General features: G+C 34.7%; 2 protein-coding genes across 3 annotated transcripts; one reads left to right on the top strand and one right to left on the bottom strand.

Moving 5' to 3' along the window:
• Positions 1-2,528: 2,528 nt before the first annotated feature.
• On the bottom strand, positions 2,529-16,367 carry LOC126831644 (armadillo repeat-containing protein 8). 2 transcript variants are annotated; one of them, XM_050562249.2, is made up of 19 exons: positions 16,247-16,367; positions 14,998-15,071; positions 13,916-13,987; positions 13,435-13,577; positions 13,193-13,290; positions 12,734-12,826; positions 12,469-12,549; positions 11,699-11,774; positions 10,698-10,849; positions 10,002-10,208; positions 9,385-9,471; positions 8,803-8,967; positions 8,395-8,481; positions 8,057-8,149; positions 7,507-7,671; positions 6,186-6,281; positions 5,022-5,193; positions 4,005-4,101; positions 2,529-3,573 (listed from the first exon to the last, which is right to left on the bottom strand). In XM_050562249.2, the coding sequence occupies exons 1-19, from the start codon at positions 16,247-16,249 to the stop codon at positions 3,543-3,545; spliced, it is 1,992 nt and encodes a 663-aa protein (XP_050418206.1). In that variant the 5' UTR covers positions 16,250-16,367; the 3' UTR covers positions 2,529-3,542. The 2 variants fall into 2 exon arrangements, with proteins under 2 accessions (XP_050418206.1, XP_050418208.1); XM_050562251.2 differs by having other exon boundaries at positions 7,522-7,671.
• A 23-nt stretch (positions 16,368-16,390) lies between these two features.
• LOC126831648 (protein FAM151A) lies at positions 16,391-19,657 on the top strand. The gene has a single exon (XM_050562256.1). The coding sequence runs from the start codon at positions 16,520-16,522 to the stop codon at positions 18,152-18,154; it is 1,635 nt and encodes a 544-aa protein (XP_050418213.1). The 5' UTR covers positions 16,391-16,519; the 3' UTR covers positions 18,155-19,657.
• Positions 19,658-20,315: the final 658 nt, after the last annotated feature.

Genomic DNA, 20,315 nt, shown 5'->3' with positions numbered 1-20,315 from the left:
TGTTCAGTGTCTTTTCTAGCCCCTCAGTCCTAGGGAGTTATGGTGGCTTGGTGTGGCTTGCTAACATGGAGGTCCCATTCAATCCTGGTGCTGGCCAGGAAAGTTGGGTTTTCTAATGTGTTTTCTCCTTATTATTGGTGAAGGATGAAGGGCCTGGCAAAGAACAGTGTCTAGTCATTTGGATGTAATGGAAAATCAAGGTCCTGTGTACACATTGGCATGATGCACGTAAAATAAAAACATTGACAGTTGGAATTTGAATTAAGAGTAGGCCATAGCACTGCTTTAATAAAAATGGCTCTTCTATCAAGGGAATACCCAATTGTCAGTTGGACACGCATGCTTAACAGTTAACTCTGCCACACAAAATAAACCAAAATTGACCAATTTTAAGGATGGTGAATACCATATTGAATATCTGGTAGTATTGCGTTCTTTAATTAAGGATGTCTGATGAACACATGCACCTAAAATATTTCTAAAAGTTGATCCATTGAGCAATCGTCATTAAGTGGCGGCGCCAGCCGCCGGTGGTTGGAGGGGCAAAGCTAGGGCAAAGTCCAAGGTTAAAGAGCAAAGGCACGAGCTTTAGCTAGGATGGGGGGGGGGGTCCCCCAGAAATTTTTGAAAACAGGCTGCTGGAAATGCTGTCTGGTAGTATTTCAGGCACTGATCGTTGAGATAAAGTGTCAAATGAACGTACTTGCGAACCTCGACGAAGCCCACTCACGAGCACCAAAGTAGGGAGTCATTATGGAGGGTGTGGGGGACCTCCCTCAGAATATTTTGAAAAATAGACTGTTGGAAATTTAGTCAGGCACCGATTGTCGAGATAAATAGAGCTGACCAGATACCCTCCGCAGTACCGGATCTAGGGGGGGCAAAGTGGGACAAATGTCCCGGGCCCCCCACAATTCTGGGTCATACTAATATTTTATCCCGGACAGAGCCAACCAGTACCTGGGCTGAGGGGGCGAGGATTGGGGGCCCTGGGCAGTAAGGGATATTGGGGGCCCCAGGACTGGTAGGTACCAACAGATTTTCGGTGGCCCAGAGATCGGTTAGGCCCTAAAATTAACTAAATTACATAACTTAGAGGTTCTACCAACCAATAGGTCCTAACCAGTTCCGGGGACCCATCCCGCGATGTGATTGATGGGGCCCAACCAGTACCGGGAAATTAAGGTAATCATAGTATAGTAGTTCAGACAAATGTATAATCTGAACATGTTTCCTGCCTAAATTTTACGTTTTTTTTCTTGTCTTTTGTTTGGGATTTTATGTATTGATTTGACCTATGCTCAGTTAGAAAATTAGTTGAATTCTCTTAACTGTTGATAATTTCGTGCGTATCGTCAAAAAATACATGGGAAATGGCCAAAACATCCTTCATATTGCCTTGGTATTATGGAAATCGCATTTTCAGCTCATTGTCTGTCCCCCTAATGGACCGAAAATACCCTAGGCACTCAAGGGGGCGGAGTACATACTAGTACGATCCGCGGTCGCTCAAAAATTTGAACAAACAACAATAGGGCCCCCGCACAGTTTGTATGTACTGGGCCCTCCACAAGGTTAATACGGCACTGACCCTCCGTTGCCTGATAACTGGTTTACCAGACCAGAGAAGAAAGTGTCAAACGAACAGACTTGCGAACCTTATCGAAGCCCCCTCATGAGTGCTAACGTAGCGAGTCTTTACGGAGGGTATTGTTGACCTCCCCAAGAAAATTTTGAAATATAGACTGCCGGAAATGCTTTCTGAAAGTATTCAGACACTGGTTGTCGAGATAAATAGAGCTGATCAGATACCGTCTTATTGCCTGATCACTAGTTTATATTGCCAACCCCAGAGAGGAAAGTGTCAAACGAAGCCCCCGAAAATTTAAAAAATAGACTGCAGGAAATGCAGTCAGGCAGTATTCAGACACTGATCGTCGAGATAAATAGAGCTTACCAGATACCTGCTGTCGCCAAATCACTCTAGTTTATCAGATCGGAGAGGAAAGTGTCAAATGAACGAAGGGAGTGAATCAAAGTTATTAAACATTTCGCCACAATATTTTGAGAAATAGACTGCAGGAAATGCAGCCTGGCAGTATTTCAGACACTGGTCGTCAAGATAAATAGAGCTGACCAAATACTGTTCGTCGCCAAATCACCAGATTATCCGAACAGAGAGGGAGGTGTCAAACGGAGTGAGTGAGTGAGTATCAAAATGAATGAATATTCTCCTCTGTTGAACCTATACCCAAAAGCTTTGAGGATTGTAAAAAGCTCTTCTCAAGTGGTTCACATGTTATTGTTTATAGTAGGTTTACAGCAGGATGGGTTCGGTAAGAAATCACCGAATCTCTACAAAACAACACGCAAATCTATGACTGAATGGGGATGTGGGATTTAATCACTGTAGAAGGTATTGATTACCGAAACATTTTCTAAAATTATTTGGTGCCGCCACTGTCATCATTATGTATCTTTTCTTCTAAATTAGATTATTATAGAAACATAAACTCTCTCCACAGAGCTATTTTATTACATATGTAGTTTATTTATACATGTACTATACAGTTACATTACACACTTGTATTTACATCCTACCTTCTGTCAAATCACCATGACAACAAGAAATGGATGATTTGTGATTCACATGGCACATTTTCACAAGGACTATAGTGTTATTCAAATTCAGAATGAGGGATAGTCATAAGAACTCACACATAGCTTGTAATTTCATCCAAAAAGTCTACAAACAGGGGCATCTTTATTCTGTTCAAGTAAAGAACTAAGTCAAATAATATTGCAAAGATCTTTTTAATTTTGTTTATTTCTATTCAGTTACCTTGCCACTAAATAATTTGTTGACCTTTAGATTCAAAATAATAATACAAACAATAAATTGGTGTGAATTTTGTGAACTAGACTAGATTATAGTCTGCCCTCTTTCTGTACTTGAACGATATTAATAAATATGACACCATTTTAAAAACAATCTAATGCTTTCTCATATTTTTTCACTTCAAAAACTTAATTTTGTCTGTTGATCTTATCTGACACAATAACATGTAAATACGTGTACATACATTGTAGATTCATAACATGTAATATTCAAAATGAGAGGATATGATAATTAACTAGTCAATTAATAAATTGCAACTCTGGTGAATTGAAGTACAACAAATGGTTTGCTTCTTTCTCAATGACATCATACCTGATATCCAACTATATGTACATTCTATGCAATCATAACAATCATTTAATAAAGTCATCAACTTCATGTCTTAATACACTTTAACTTGCCATATTAAATTGTCTGTTGCAATAAACATCTCATATTTGACAAGTTTATCTACTTAATTCCATACACAAAAAAAAATTCAATTCTCTGTTGCAATAAGCATCACATATTTCACAAAGATATCCACTTAATTTCATACACAGAAAAAATTCAATTGTCTGTTGCAATAAGCTTCACATATTTCACAAATTTATCCACTTAAATTCATACAAAAATATAAATAGAACCATAACATAGTGTTGTATTATGAGAATTGTTGTAAAGCTGTTTTGACCCTGAAAAGGAAAAGAGGGAAAACACATTTAAAAATGTTGAAAAATTGTCTAGAACAGAAATAATCATAATAATTCACAAAACAATTTATATTGCTGAATGACATCCTGACAATAGCCAGGCTAGAATTTAGTGATAATGGCTATAATTAACAATTTAAGAATAAATATATAAGGTAAAAAATATTCTTCATTCAACTGTATCATTGCACCTATTATATATACGTGTAAAAAATGTCAATCTTGGTCTGCTGAAAAAAAGGCAGTTTAGAAATTAGGAAGAAATGGTTACACCTGAAAACTATTTGTCACATGGACTGAATTCATGTTTGCACAAATGATAGACCTGTGACTCACCATGCATATTCTTTGTCCATTTAGTCTATCAACCTGGTATAAATCGGAATTGTAATAAATGTAAATGCATGACTTACTTTTCAAATAATGTCTGATCAGGAGTGTCAAGTAATTTTTGTAGAAGTCTTTGGACACCAAGATCTCTTAACTTTTCTTGTCTGTGATAACATTTAGCTGTAAAATAAAATACAAAAAGTTGAATCATGTAGCCATCCTGGATATATTTCAGTGAATTATACAGATTAATTATGTGTGAAATATTCTTAGTAAACTTTATCCATATTATATAGAACTATCTAATGTTCTACAGTACTTTTGGGCAGAAATACAAACTAGTATTTATTATCATATGGGGCTATCCCCATGTGCCTTGACACATAAGTTATACTGCTTCTAAATGAAATCAAGTTTAAGCCCCTACTTTTCTGCACTGACTGGGCTAATGAAGAAAGGCATACATGCTCAATGCTGTGTGCTATGAGGGAAATTTTGGCCAGATTGTGGTGCTACGGCCTACGTTTATTTCAAATACCAACTGTTAGGGTTTCTTTTACGTGCATTCCAACATGTACATGATCTCATATTTTTGTTTCATCCAAACAACTAGACGTTTCTTGAAAGGCCCTCCGTTCTGTACCACTGACATGGGAAAACAGTGCTTGAAAATCCTGAGGTACTTCCTTGCTCAACACCAGGATCAAACACCCTACTCACTGAGCCACAGCAGCTTCATGCCTCTAGATCAGTGATTCTCAACCAGTGTGCTGCGAGATCTACCTTAAGTGTGCCGTGAAATTTTGAACGACGCACTAAGAAAATGTGAAAAACCATGTGATCCCAATTGAGTATTCACTGGTGTCTATTGATAAGTTTATAGCTGTGTTTTTTCTTTATTTAGTTTGAGTCATTCTATGTGTCTATGACTAGCTTCTGTCTAGGGTTGTATTCTGTCTGATTTACCATGTTTTTATTTTGCAAAATTCAAATATTTTTCATATATATTTAGCCAGGTGTGCCACTATTTTTTCATGAGTTCCAAGGTGTGCGTTTGGCAAAAAAAGGTTGAGAATCACTGGTCTAGATGTATTACCTACCATCATCATGTTCATTCCAGACTAGATTAGAAATAGTATATGTAGCAGCTATCTGTAATTGTGGATTACTGTGATTCATATAGGACATTAATTTCTTTAAAACATCTTCATTCTCCATTATAAAATCTTTAGCTCTATCACCATCAGCTATGTTAGCCAATATGCATAATGTCTGAAACAATTTTAAATGTTATGAATATTAGTTGGTATTGCGCATATAGCCGACCTGTGATCCTGTGAGAGAGGCAGTCCGTGACAGTCAAATAAAGTATATATAGATTTTTCATGGAGCAGTATCACTCTAACATAAAGAAATTAATTTAGTTTGAAGAAAACTCAGTCCTGTATCGTATTCATAAGCCTTCATAAAATGTAATAACTCTGATTTGAAATCAAATAAATTCTGAATTTCTGTAGGCTAAAAAAATACCCCTAAACTTTTAAAGCTTGAACTTAGTCCTGTATCCCGTTCACAGCTTTAAAAGTTAAAAGATAAACGGAAACATAACTTTAACAAAACAATCTAAAAGTTTAGAAAATTGATACTCCAATGAACAATCTCTGCTAGTTTGAAAACAATTCTATTAAGAACTGACCAATTTTATCCGAGTTAATTAAGCAAAGATCTGAGTTAGCCGAACAGCTGGATAATAATTGATTCAAAGGCACATTGCAAGCTTTTGTTCGTATGTGCTAGTAGATAACTTCCGTTTTGTCACCATCTTTGAAAAATGTCCTAAATTTTCCCGGAACGGGTCTCGTACAGCAAACAGCAAGTTTCGAATTTTCTGGGAAAATTCTATTATTGCATTGCGTCAAATAGGCTGATTTGAGTCAAAATGATAGGGGAAAGTATTTTGGGGCTTTGAGCAAGGAATAGCTAACCGTGTTTTAGACCATCGAGACAATGAACATACTGCTGATCCAACTTAGACGAAGGAAAAAAGCCGGAAATAGATCAGAATGAACGCATATTTTGATCCGAGTTGAGCAAAGATCCGACTTACGCACAGAAATTTAATCAAAGGATCCAAAGGATTTTATCCAAGTTAAGCAAATATCCGACTTACACGAATCCGACTTATGCGACGTTTACTGTAGTTTGAATATATTTACTAGTTATTTATTTAGGCTGTCGAGGAAATATATCTTTGATGTAGTTACCTGTTCTTTGATATCCACGGAATGATCACCTTCTAATATAAACACTACTGCCTGCATGACTTGTGTACCATATACATTCATAATACTATCTATATGCTGTTAAAATATAACATTTTATATCATATATACTGTAATAAAATTACTTATAATCATTCAATGTCTCTACTGTACATGTATTGTGTTGCTAAGGCACTATATTTTCATGGACTGTTATGACCATATATTCAAATGCAAGATGGTGAAAACAGAAATGAAATCTAAAAAGCAGTCATCTTGAAAATGAATATTTTATTTCAGATTGCCTATTCTCAGTTATCATCCCAAGTTGTCACCTCCACTACATCAAATATTGGTCTGGACAGAATAATGTGACCTTTCTACTGTTTTCACACATTCTGAAAGACATTTTCCACTTACTCAAAAGACATACTGATATCTGCATATAATTTTTGACCCTTTATAGAAACTTGATGTTATTATGTCAAATCACATATTCATTGTAGTTGAAGGCTTTGAATTCTCATATTACTCAATCTGTCAAGCTAGACTACAAACACAATTACTAAAATGTATATCTGAAAATGCTTTATCATATGAAATCTAAAGACATGTAATGAGACATTTGCTCTAGAAAAGTCTCCTAAATTTGAAGTCAGGTAAATGTTTTAATTCCTTTAAAAGGCTTTAATCTTCAGTAAAATGTACTCTGTGTCGACAAATTCACATTCTGTGGAAAACACTACATATAATATATCCAGTTACATTCTATAATTAATTAATGTAAATTGGCTGATAGTGATAAGTAATTACCCAAGCTGGTCAATTTCACTGCCAATCAGTCAAGACTGGCGTATAATACTGAAGCATCAGCTTTATTGTGAAGCCCCATGGTATAAAGACTATTAGTTTATTATGATAAAATGTATTTTAGTAAGAGGTGTTTAGTAGGGAAAGGCTCACGTCAAATTAATGCGTGAGTTTGACCAATGCCGGATTTATATTTAGGGTTGGTGGATTGAAGCCTAGGGCCTCTGGTCAAGGTGTATTATATTGTTTACACTACCATAAGGCTTTCTTACACGCACTTAAACAATCGCCACCATCTTAGGCTTTGGTCAATTATGTTTAAACACAGCTTCATCTTCTTCTACTCATGAGGGTGGGGGATTGGGAGGGACCCAGAAGTGGAATAGCCAAGAGCCTTTCTTGATCTAAATCTGGCACTGAGTTTGACCATATCTGTCTGTCACGAGGTACGTAATGGAATAAAGACCAGCATTAGTAGAGATATTAGATGAAGGATGATATGAATTAAACAAACCACGAGATTACAAACTGGTTTATTAGACAGGAGGTTGCGTAATAAGCCCAGTGTCTTCATTAATATGGTAGGATCTTCATCTGATAATAATACAAATAGTTGTTCTGATCCTAAAGTCTCTACTATCTCAGATTTTACTTTCTCTTCAGATTGAAATGCCATATTCTGTAAATAAAAAAATGTATAGAGATTCAGCACCATTATGATCTAAATATCCAAGTACCTGACTCATTATGACTAGTTACTTACTTGTCCCACAACCATACAGGGCTGCGGCGTCCATGTGGTTAGAACACTGGACTCACAGAGTGACATGGGTTCTAACCCAGGCATGGGCTGCAAGGAAATTTCAGGATCTTTCAGGCACAAATCACACTGTCTAGATGTTCAGATAGGCCAACATCGGTGCCAAAACCAAATCTACTGGTTTCAAGATAACCTTGGAACCATACACCACCAGCAAAAGTTACCTCCTCAGTGACTTATACAAGTAATAATGGGAAAAGTCATGGATTCCCATTTGTTTTAAATGTATTAACAAATGACCTACCATTAATCCCCATACACCATTTAATTTAAGAGCTGGATCTTCTTTACTGGCTAATTTACATAACATATTAATAGCACCAGATTCTAATATATCCTGTCAAATAAAAATCACATTTTCTTTAACGTCTTAAATCATTTTGAGAAATTATGTGGAATAAAAGAGTAATTTCTAAAATTCAATGTGAAGTATTAGATAGAGCATTTCAAAAACAGGTGGATCAATTATCTAAACTAGTATTTGTAAGCAATAGTTGATAACAATTAACAAAATATATTGTAATGTTATTACTTCTCAAAGTAACTTGTGTATTGCCAATTGTAAATAAATATGTTTCATACCTCTTTACTGGGTGAGAACTCTAATAATAAATTACAGAGTGTTGATGATGCTATCGTTAATACTTCATCACATCCAATCTCTATTAACTGATATATACAATATTTATATAAATAAAAACAACAAACAAATAATCTAGCAATATTTATACAAGTCACTCATATAATCAAAAAATAAAAATTCATTAAATGAGTTATGTAAACCTATTAAAGCATGTCTAGCAACCATTTCCGAAAAACTCATTATTTTGATTTGAAATTTCCAGACATAGTAAACAGGCTACATCATTACTTTCATTCAAGATGGCCGATTCATTAATCCTCCGACAAATATCAGTTGCTGATTAGCCAATGGTCCACAGATAATCCATTGTTCAAACAAGTACTATAGCCAATGTAAAAAGAACACACCTTCATCAGAGGTTTCCAGATAGAATGATCTTTAAATGTTGTACGTAATTGTTGAACTGATCGTGATAAACTGTGAAGACATCTAGTAGCTGCTCCCTGTACTTTAGCATTATCACTTGTCATTGCCATTAAAATATGATCCATTAAATTCTCAGTTTCAATTATCTATAAATAAATATATACAGTAATTATTTTAATGTATGAAATAACAAGGAAAAATGAATAGAATGGTCTGATTGGATAAAATATTTATTATCTATGTATTTCATCCTTTTATAATGGTGTGTTGCCGTGATCGTGTGGTTCTATCAACCAGAATGTCTTTTTTTTTTTTGCAAGCTTGGTTCTCACTTTCTGAGTAGGGTTCCGTGGGGTTGACAAGAAACGTGTGTAAGCATGATGTTCAAACCCCATTCCATATGTAACCAGAACTGCTAACATGTCTCTAATTTCCCTAAACTTGTAATTTATTTGAAAGGTTGGTTGGCAAAAGGAATATCATAAATCCTAGAATCTGAAAGTGCCCCTGAACTTTTTTAAAGCTCTGTTCATACCTACTCTAACCTGATTATTCAATCATACCTTTTTACGTATGTCTTCATCATTAGCTCCAATTGATGCAAAAGCCTTAAATGCTGCTTGTTTCATTTCTAATCCCCAATCCATATCCTGTAAAACATTACATATAACCCTCCGAATCTTAGATGCATTCATTTTATAGTTGAAGTCTTTAATGAGCGGCTGCCACAACCACTAGAAGGTTACAGAGATGGTAGTCAGTCAAATATTTTGGGGCGTTAGCTTTATATATCAAAAGCTACTTTTTGAGCATGTAAGGAGCGTGAACAAGATTTCACATGCCAATGGCTATAAATCTATTTTTTAACTGATGAATCTCATTACAAATTTGCACTTAAATGTAGAGTTTAATACAATTTTCACACATCTTCTAGACCAATTCACTCTTACTAGAAGTGTAACAGTTTAACTTCATGTAGGAATGTCACTAAAATCAGATTTGGATCAGACAATAAATAACAGTTATTGATCAGTTAAAGACATCCACTTGTCCTCAATAAATTTTCAGTTCTCAGGACAGTGAACTAAAGGATTTTTCCCAGTCTGCTTTGTGTAAGTTGACTATGTCTAAAATATTATGAATACAATTTTTAAAATTAGAATAAAAAGATTGTTGGTACCTTTTTCCCGTTGATTTTACTGGTAATTTGTTGCACATCTGTGTATTTAAGATAAACAGCTAATGTTGATATGACATGATCTGTAATAGATGCTATCTTCTGTAATTCAGGATCTACTTCGACAAGATAAGCTAACGTTTCGGCACCATCTATATTCTCTTCTAATGTTCGATCTTTCTTACACATTCTAACTAGTGTTGGCATCGTCTGAAAAATACCAAATTAAGAAATCTGATAAAGAAAAACTCTGCTAGCTTCCAGGTCTCAGTGATTTTGAAAGCATCGCTTAGATAAGCATTTAGTTTTACTAGATTTTTCAGTCAGTCTTCTTTTTTTGATGGCTCTATACATAAATACTTATACTCGAGGTTAAATAAATCAAAGAAAATTAATAAAAGTCATTTTCATTCACTGAGATTTACTTTTGTTGACTAATGACTTGGATTTATTAAAAATATTGATTTTCTGTGGTGGAAAATTGATTTTCCATGGTTGGAAAAATGATTTTCTATGGTAAAAAAAATGATTCTTCATGTTTGAGAAAAATTTCTTCTGTATAGTTGTCTGTATGTCTTTTTATGTGGTTGAAAATATTTCTTTATGTATGGTTAACAACATCTATTAGCTTGTGGACATTTTCATCTGGTGGAATCTCAATTGTGATATTTTGTTTAATAAGTGCAGTAGTAAACAAACCTTTAATGGAATGATGGGATTTTTAGCTGACAGACCCCCAGCACGATACAGGTATGTCAAACATTTAGCAGCAGCCATTTGCATTTCTGAGGTTTTATTTCTAGCAATAAGTTTGAGTAGTAAAGATGGAATTGGTTCTCCATTAAATGCAGCTGTAAGTAAATAACAATATTTCAAAGGAACATTTTTAAATAGATTATAAATGGATAGAGTTTGTACCTTTTCCATGGATATTTTTAGTATGAAAGTCTGGTAGCCAGACAAAAGTAAAAATCTGATGAAAGTAAACTATTGGACTGGGTTGATCAGATATGTAAAACTCTATAAAATTTTTTTTTTTTTTTGAAAGATTAAGTGGAGTAGACTTGCATACTAATTTTAGTTTTGTTTGTCGTTTAAACAAATTGAGTTACATCTAAAAAATTTCTTTATCTTTAGAAGTAAAACCTCTAGCGAGAGGGATTGATATAGGCTTGATCTGTCCCCAATCTCTGTTCAGGATCACCGCATTTACCTGAACTAAAAACTTTTGATGATGACAGATTTTCAACTTACAGAAAGATAGGTAGTCAGACAATGAAACATATGGCCACAGCAGCTAAATCGTACGAGCAGTCGACAAAGGTTGTCACATAATTATGCTTTTATAGGTAATGTGACAATAACTTTTGTAATTAGAGTGTTCACATGGTTCAACAAAGTGAAACAAGGGCCATAACTCTAGAATTTATAAACAGAAATTGCTGAAATTCAATAGGTTTCTTCATTTTACTAATTTAAATAATACAGATCAGATAATAACTTAAGTCATTAGAGCGTTCACAAAAGATTCTGGACGATGGACAAATGGACAAACGGCAATATATGACCACATTTCCATATGGGCGTATAAAACCGACATATAAAACTAATTAAATTCACAATTTTGGGGGAATCCAAGTCAAATAGCTTGTTTCAATAGCTGTAAAACAGAGTGTTGGTCTCAATGGATATTACATTACCTGAAGCTACTGCATGTGAAACAGCTTCATTTTTATAGCATATAACTGCTAAACATTTCATTGTTGGCATCTGTACCTAAAACCAAGAGATCAATCTTAACAATTTTTTTACCAATAATTTTGGAAGGTAATATATGGAACGTCAAACAATTTGTGACGTCATATAATTTCCCAGAAAGGTTGTATTGAAGAACTATATTGATAATTTTCAATACGGTGCAAAAATCACAAGCTTCTATTTTATTTAGTTACCTAAAAACAAAAAAAGGATGAAGCAGATGGTAGTATTCACGGGCATGCAAATTACATATTTCAAAAATTTGGTTGACCTCTTAAAGAAATCAGTTTTAGTGTAAAATCATAGCATCACATTTCCTGGTACAAATGATATAGGGGGGTTGGATGGTTGAATGGTTAGCGTGCGCGCGCTGTATCATAAAGTTTGTCATTGAGTCGACTGGCGTGGTTTCGAATCCCCGTTTGTACGTGACAAGGAGTAGGGTCGCCTGTCCAACCTCGTGGGTTTTCTTCGGGTCCTCCGGTTTCTTCCCACTGCTAAAGACCCCTACGTGCAAGCGAATTATTGAAATAAAATTAAACCATATGTTAGTCCCGAAATGACCTAGTTTGTGTCGAGTGGACGTTAAACCCCATTTCTCTCTCTCTCTCACAAATGATATATATTTAGACATACGTAAATACTGTAGCCCACTATGTACATAAATTTATACATGACCAAATATGGCACAGATTGACATAAGAATACATACCTTATACACATTAGAGTTCAATAATGGAGCCAGAGCTGCTACCATACCATTACTATAGAGTACATTTTGATGAGCTTGTGTCTACAAAATATAATCTGGTTCACAGATCACTTGGACAAAATATTCTTAAATTTTCTTTTCCGAATGAAAACTTTTGGTTTAGGAAAATTCACATTTATAATAAAAGATTTGATTAATTTTGCTAATTTTAAAGTGAACAGATTCAATATTAAAAAGCGATGTTTATTGCCATAATATAACTTACCTTACAACAACTAGAGAATATAGAAGTTATACATTCTTGTGTTGTAGCTGTTTTAGACAATATATTCACTAGATGGGAGATTATAGCTAAATCCTGAGAAAAAAATCACAAATTACAGTAATCAACCAAGTTAAATTGCTTAAAAAAATGAAAATTATAATAATCAAAAATTTCCTTTTTTAGAAAGACACAGCATTTATTTGGGAAGTTCACAAACCATATTTTAAAATAAATTTAAACAGCTTGGTCAAATGTGCAGCTGATGACCATGCTAGTTAGATATCATTTCTACCTAGGAAATTCAACTCCAAATTAGTTAGTATTGATAAAGTTAGGTAATTCCTATTCTTTATAGAACAAATGGTATCACTTCTCATTGATTTGAGAAGATTGCATCTAATTAAGATTTAATGTTTTGAACGGGACTATCTACTAAATCAACTTCTAAGCTGTACCTACCTGATAGACAAGATCGGCAGGTGCCTTATTACTGAGATATATAGAACGCAAACAGCGTAAACAAGCTTCAACATATTTTAGATGTACACTAAAAATACCTGAAATTTATAAAATGATGGCATAAAATTTCATTTTCTCTTTTTCTCAATCTCTCAACAATCTGTTATAAGGTAAGTATCTCATGCTCATAAAATATCATACTAAATTATAATTTAAACTATTAATTTTGTCAATTGTCTTACCTTTTAATAAAACATGGACACATCCAGCATCTATCAAACTTTGTATATGTTGATCTGTTCCCTTAGCAACACTACCCAGTATAACAGCTGATTCTGTTCTTAAGTCAAATGATACACTTTCATCTATCATTAACTGTAATAACCTGCAATAATACACAAATTACAATGTTATGTATATCACTTTCATATTTCCTTAACTGTAATGGAATTACTTTAGTCTGGAGGCTCAGTGCGGAGGGGTGTCCATCAAATGGGCACAAAACCTGGCCCAACGTTTCTGGAGTAAAATTTCATGTAGAATACGATGCCGGTGGTAATCAGTCCGCCGTTGGGGCGTTTCCGAGATATTCGGGGTCAAAGGTCAAATGAGTTCATTCTTGTATAATGAAAATAAGCTGAAAATGATCGAAAGTAATCACTCTTTCAATAAAAATGTAAACTTGCTAAATTCACCTTTGTCCTGTTGATAAGTTTTATTTACCTTGGTAACAGTCCATCATTGATCACTGCTGATTTTTGTCTATTATTACCTATCACCATATTCTTCACATTTCTATAATATCAAATAACATGTAGTAAAATAAATAATCTTTCACAGCCTCATCAACACTAAAAAAATACACAGATAGATTATGTAACATTTAATTAAACAGATATTATTCAATAGCTAAATCTGCCAACTGCAGGTCTTTCTTTGGGCTTTAAATGTTATATAAATTATTAATTAGGCATTTATTTACATGACAAGACCATAATCAACTCTCGATGCCATTGGATACCTCCGATTTCAAGTAGATTAGAACGGTTTGGCCATTTAATGATTTAATTTAAAAATGGAGAAGCGAGGCTAAGGCTTGAATGACCAGTACGGTAGTTACAATCAATGCACACATCTTGTCAAAACTACAACCACTGTTAACTTTGCCAAGAATAAAGTAATTTAAATGAAATTTTCAATATATTCATTTTGCATTATTTATTTTTGAAATATTATAGCGAGAACGGCCAGCTATTTTTCCAAATATTACATAATGTATCTTTAAGAAAACAAAAAACATAATATCCCCAGCAGCTAGCACACCACTGAACATAGAAATGAACTATATGGGAAATTTATTGTTCTTTGCTATCATCTACCGTGAATATGACAATAACAATAATTGTGCAAAAAGATCAAACTGACATTTTTGTAACGATCAAGGGTCATTGTGTTCAGCAAAACACAATTTACATGTACCTTGGTATGTTGAATAAATCGATGGATTCCCTATACTCTTCTGACAGGTTACTATTATTACTTTCCTACCCAACAAAATTACCAATCAATTTGTGTGACAAATTGAAGATAATTTCAACAAATCACAGCCTGGTTTTCGTCAGTGTTTTAATTCAAATGGAAAATTTTATATAAAACTTTAAAGCTCAATAAAACTAACAATTTCATTGGATGCCATAACAAAAATGACAGTGACACATAAATAACACAAATAGCTTTACATTGCACCTCAAAACTGTTGATGTTAAATCTACCCAAATAAATTTATTATAATAAATTCAAATTACCTGCAGGTTTCAAGACTATGTTCTGGATTACCAGTAAAGAAACCATCAAGCGGTCCAAGGCTACCATCAACTTCCTGCAAATCAGTACAGTAAATATTCATATTTATTGTTACATGAACAATAATCCCACCACAATAATAACAAGACAATATACCAAATTTAATTTTTTTTTCATCCCTTATTCACTGTGCCACCTTACATGTAGCTCCAGGGTAGTCCATGGCAGCTTACACATTCCTTCAATGAATGTTATCACCTTGAATGCATAAAATCTCAGACCAAAGACTAGTCGGACCAGTTGATAGACCACTCGAACAAGACAGAAGACCACTCGGACCGATGTCTTTGAAATAATAAAGTGTTGTTTTAATAAATTGATAACTGTGTTTGTTTTAATACATTTGTTTTCTTTGTATCCTACTCACCGGTGTTATTATCTCATCATGAAGCACAGAAAAAAAACTCAATTAATAAAACATCGACAACTGGGTACCTATTAATTTGTATTCTTTGTACATACTATATACGACGAACCAAAATTTAGGTAAGCAGGTGAAACAAAATTGGAATTTTTGAAAAAAATTGATTGTACTTGGGCTAAGCAAAGCAATAAATGACTGAAGATTCTCAACTTTTAAAAGATTCCAATTTTTCCCCCCCTGCTTATGTAAATTTCGTTTCATCATATATGGCCGACATACGTAATTTGTGCGTTACCCTATATTTAGATTTCACTGGCTTCTGCCAAGCCGTTTAACAGAAGGGGACGTATTTTTAACAGCAAGTTGTGTTGCACATACTGACTCTAGAGAGGTAAGCAAGATCTTATTTTCTCACTAAAATGTTCCTTTACATTGTTCAGGCGTTCACTGAGACTGACACGCGACTGTTTAGCATTAAAAAGTTGCCCAGTAAAATTGACTGGGGGCTGATACTTTTTCGACAAGGATGTAATAGGGCGGTTCCTGAACGTACAGGACGAGTGTAATGAGACCTAGGTTCAGAGCTTATTTATCTATTAAAACACTTGGTCCGAGTAGTCTTTTTGTTTGGTCCGAGTAGTCTTTTTGTTTGGTCCGAGTGGTCTATCAATTGGTCCGAGTGGTCTATCAATTGCCATTGGTCCGAGTGGTCAAAGGTAGCCTACACGAGACGAGAAAGTTTGGCAACCACAATCGCGCGGTACGACTCCCTCTGCTTACGAGGTGTCAAACATCTAATGGGACCAAGATTGCTAAATCTAATGTACCATTTTCTTTTTATTTTTGGTATTCTGGGCCTAATTTCCTTGATTAATTCTTGGTGTTCAGATTCTTGATTCTCGCTTTGTTGATTCCGGAAGTCGGTCTTTTCGCCCATTAACGGCAATGTCGTAAATATTGATCACGTGACCGATTAGTCAGGTACACGGATCATGACGATTACAGGTGGTTGTCAAAAATGAGGGCAACGGTTATCGTTGTCAGATTAACAACAATTTGAATCCAATTTCGATTACCGCAAGCTGAGAAATTGTATTATAATGAAGCGTCACCAACACCAAGAGATGTCCCTGTCCAAATTTATGTCAAGCCTTCCCATTCCAAGGCATTACCGAAGATATCTTGTCATTCAGTTGCTATGTGTTGGATTTGTTCTATACCTTTGGGTCTCCATAAATGGAGGGTTTATTCCCAAATTTTTGAAACATAAAATAAGTTATTTTGATGTGGAATCAGATGTCAGCCCCTTGTTATACTTTGGAGACATTAATAACGATGCAAGTAAAATTAGGTGGTCTGGAAAAGTTAACACATTAGATAAATTAACACAGGCAATGGAGAGTGATGCCCATATGCTTGAAGGTGATGTTATTTTGAGAGGACAAGGAACAAAAGATCAGAAACTGATACCAGTGATGTCTAGCCCACCTAAGACTGATAGTAAGACAACGTTAGATGACTGGTTAGATGTAGTAAAATCAAAACATAAAGGAATCAAGCTTGTCTTTACAAGTATTGAAGCTGTTGAAATATCCCTACAAAAATTAAAAATAATAAAAGAACAGGGCTTTCTCAAATTCCCTGTATGGATTCATGCGGACGTTCTCCAAGGACCGGAAGGTAAAGCTCCAAATATTGATTCTACAAGATTTTTAAGACATTTAAAACGTGTGTTCCCAAAGTGTACCATTTCTCTTGGGTGGACAGTTTCTCCTCATACTGATACAAGTCAAGGTGGCTATTCCTGGGACATGGTCTTGGATATGTTCAAATTGATACAAACTTGGGAGATCAATGACCAACAAATTATCTTCAATGCAGACTTGTCATGGCTTCGTAATTCTGTACCACAATTAAAATGGCTCTGTGATAATGTGTTTCATTCTAGCTTGATGGTGTCAAAATCACCACAGACCATTGCAATTAAAGAGGACATGTTGTATGCTGCCTACAGATTTCCACCTCATAGCTTGTACTTTGATATTAAAGATGAACATCTTGAGGCTGTTCTATCAAAGTATCGTCATTTTTCAAGAAATCAAGTCAGCCCTTTAGTGTTACAGAGAGACTTAGTTATGTTTCATCATAAAGCTTGGGTTAAGATGGGATTTCACATGGAGAAGAATTCTGTTTTGGGAAGTACTGAAGCCATCATATTATCCAGCCCAATAGTCTACATAGTTAGCAAATCTGGTTACAAACCGACACCTGAGTTGAGTCTGCAGGGGCGAGTCATGTTTTTGAATTATGACAATAAGGAAATGGAAAGGGGGAAAACTGGTTTAAATATCTTTTTACGGTCAACAGCATATGCACATTTTGAAGAAATAACTGGAATACGCTGCTTTTTGGGTTTGGATGGAACTATAGAAGTTAGCGGCAGTAATTTGAACAAGAAAGATTCGTTTAAAACACAATCCCAAAGAATAACTCCCAGCTCATCCCATTGTTTTAGAATTGCTATAATTGATTCTCTATCTGAAATAATTTTTCGTGTAAATGTAGTACACGCCTGCAATACTTTGGAGTCAGTGCAAGCAGATGCTGAAATTCATGCAGAATTGAAAGTGCCAGTCCCTGCCCATTTAGGCAATGGAGAGCACCCTTATATTTTGAAAGTGGCAGACAATAAAAGATATGCTATAATTGATGAATTATCAGTTAAACATTCCTAATCATAAATGTGACCAGGGCCCGTATTCAGTTGACTATCTTATACTTATTATCGCGCAGTTTCACCTTAAATTAGGATATTACCTTAATCTTAAGGGACTAGTATTCAATTTAAAAAGTATAATGAGATAATTTAATTTTTAACTTTTACGGCAACTTCCTTATATCGTTGATATGACAATGTCAGTTAAAGGACAATATTGGTATCCACTAATTTTACAAATGTGACCAGTCAAGTTAAACACATTCCAAATATAAATTTAACATACTGGTAGAGGTCATTGCTACAGTGGATAGGTAACAATGATTTGAAGAATTCAGAAGTGGCAGAATTAATGGTAAACAGTTGTTACAAACTAACGATCGCTTTAGTAGGGAATTAATCAAAACTGGGCAAGGTAGTGGCAGCTTTTTCTACTTTGCTTGTTTGCAGTCACATACCTTAAGGAAGTTTGAGGAAGCCAAAATTGTTACTTTCCGAAATTGAATACTAATTTATAATATATAGGCTATAATAAATCTTCATTTGTAACACCCTTTAATCAACAAAGCGTGCTTACCTGACAAGGCGATCTTAAACTTAAAGTAGCTAAGTCTATAACTCTGTATCATCCAAATCTTTGACATTGAAAACACAAATTATTTATCAATTTAAATAAATATTGATATTGTGATCTTACTGGGAAAAGATGGGCTTCTGATATCTCATATTTAAGACAGAATATACATTTTATCACTGGTACACGAATCGTGTACCATAATGCATTTCAGCACCATTTGTAACAAAAGATTCGAAGAACGAGGCTAGACATATTCCACAAGTCATGTCAAACGGTGACGTGATACTGTTATCTGGAGAGCATGCAGAATAAATACCATCGGAGTAAACTGGAATAACCAGACGCTAGAGATTGCCATTCGATTAAGACTTCTGCCGTATTTTGCCTTTGAAATTATAGTAAAAACAGAAAAGATTGAATGTAAATCAGTTTATATACATTCATATTACATTATTATTTGCATTGCGACCCATTTGTGTAAATTCCTAGGTCCCAAATATTTGCAATTTAGCTCCTGTAAGTTTAAAGAAATTAACTGAATACCGGCCCAGCTCTGGCTAAATGAATACTCAAAGGTGAAACAGTGCAAATTATTTGCTGGTTTTGGTTGCTTTGTTTCAGTAACTTTCAATGTTTTTTTTTCTTTCATTTGAAAATTAATGTTAAGGTGTATACTGTTTATCAACTTCAAATCTGAATGCACATATTGATTTAAAGAACTTTAACACAAAATGTAAATGCACATGTATTAATGCCATAGTTATTTTGAATTTTTGTCCTGTGTATTGAATTCAGCCAGAGCTGCTCCCTTAATGGGTTTCATAAAATGTACATGTAAGATACCATATCCATCCAATTTATAACGATGTAAATTTATATTCATATTTTATATTCTAATTATTTTTTTTTAAAATGTGTCCAATTTTATTAAAAGGGCAAAACATTTCTGATTTGTGTTAATTGGATTCAGAAAAAACTAATTATTGGTCTGTCTAAAGATGTGCCAAATATTAAATACTGTTATCTGCCAGATAGCAGGAGTTCAACTTGGCATAAAACAAGTGGGACTTTGTCATACCTGCCATAGTAGTTCTTTTTTTGCAGCAAAGAAATTCACACTGAAGCTATTCAAAACGTGGTTATGCATAACTAACTGAAATCTGATAGCCCAATGTCAGTGTGAAATCATGGACCATGTCCATGGTGAAATGAAATGAGAGACAGAGTTTAAATCCCACTCGACACAAACTAGGTCATTTCGGGACTAACGCATGGTTCAGTTTTATTTCAATAATTTGCTTGCGCGTAGGGGTCTTTAGCAGTGGGAGGAAACCAGAGGACCCAGAGAAATTCCACTATGTTGGACAGGTGATCCTACTCCTTGTTACGTACAACTGGGGAATCGAAACCACGCCAGCGGACTCAATGACAGACCGTATGATACAGCACGCACATGCTAACCATTTGGCCATCCAACCCCGCTGACTCAATGACAGACCATATGATACAGCATTCATGTGCTAATCATTTGGCCATCCAACCCCGCTGAAATGATATTTAACGTCCTACTCCGATGGGGCTAATGAAGACAGGACCCAATGTC

Source organism: Patella vulgata, chromosome 9 (assembly GCF_932274485.2).
Source record: "Patella vulgata chromosome 9, xgPatVulg1.2, whole genome shotgun sequence".
Classification (NCBI taxonomy): Eukaryota; Metazoa; Mollusca; class Gastropoda; family Patellidae; genus Patella; species Patella vulgata.
The sequence above is the reverse complement of the archived record's forward strand: the minus strand, read 5'-3'. Positions and strand labels throughout refer to the sequence as shown.

Bases quoted from the DNA above. Each gene is read 5' to 3' on its own strand.
- LOC126831644 (XM_050562249.2), bottom strand. The intron at 13,291-13,434 runs GTAAGACAATTG...TATAAATTTCAG, and splicing joins TGTCCATGTTTTATTAAAAG to GTATTTTTAGTGTACATCTA. The intron at 10,209-10,697 runs GTTTGTTTACTA...GGTATTTTTCAG, and splicing joins ATCCCATCATTCCATTAAAG to ACGATGCCAACACTAGTTAG.
- LOC126831648 (XM_050562256.1), top strand. From the start codon at position 16,520: ATGAAGCGTCACCAACACCAAGAGATGTCCCTGTCCAAATTTATGTCA.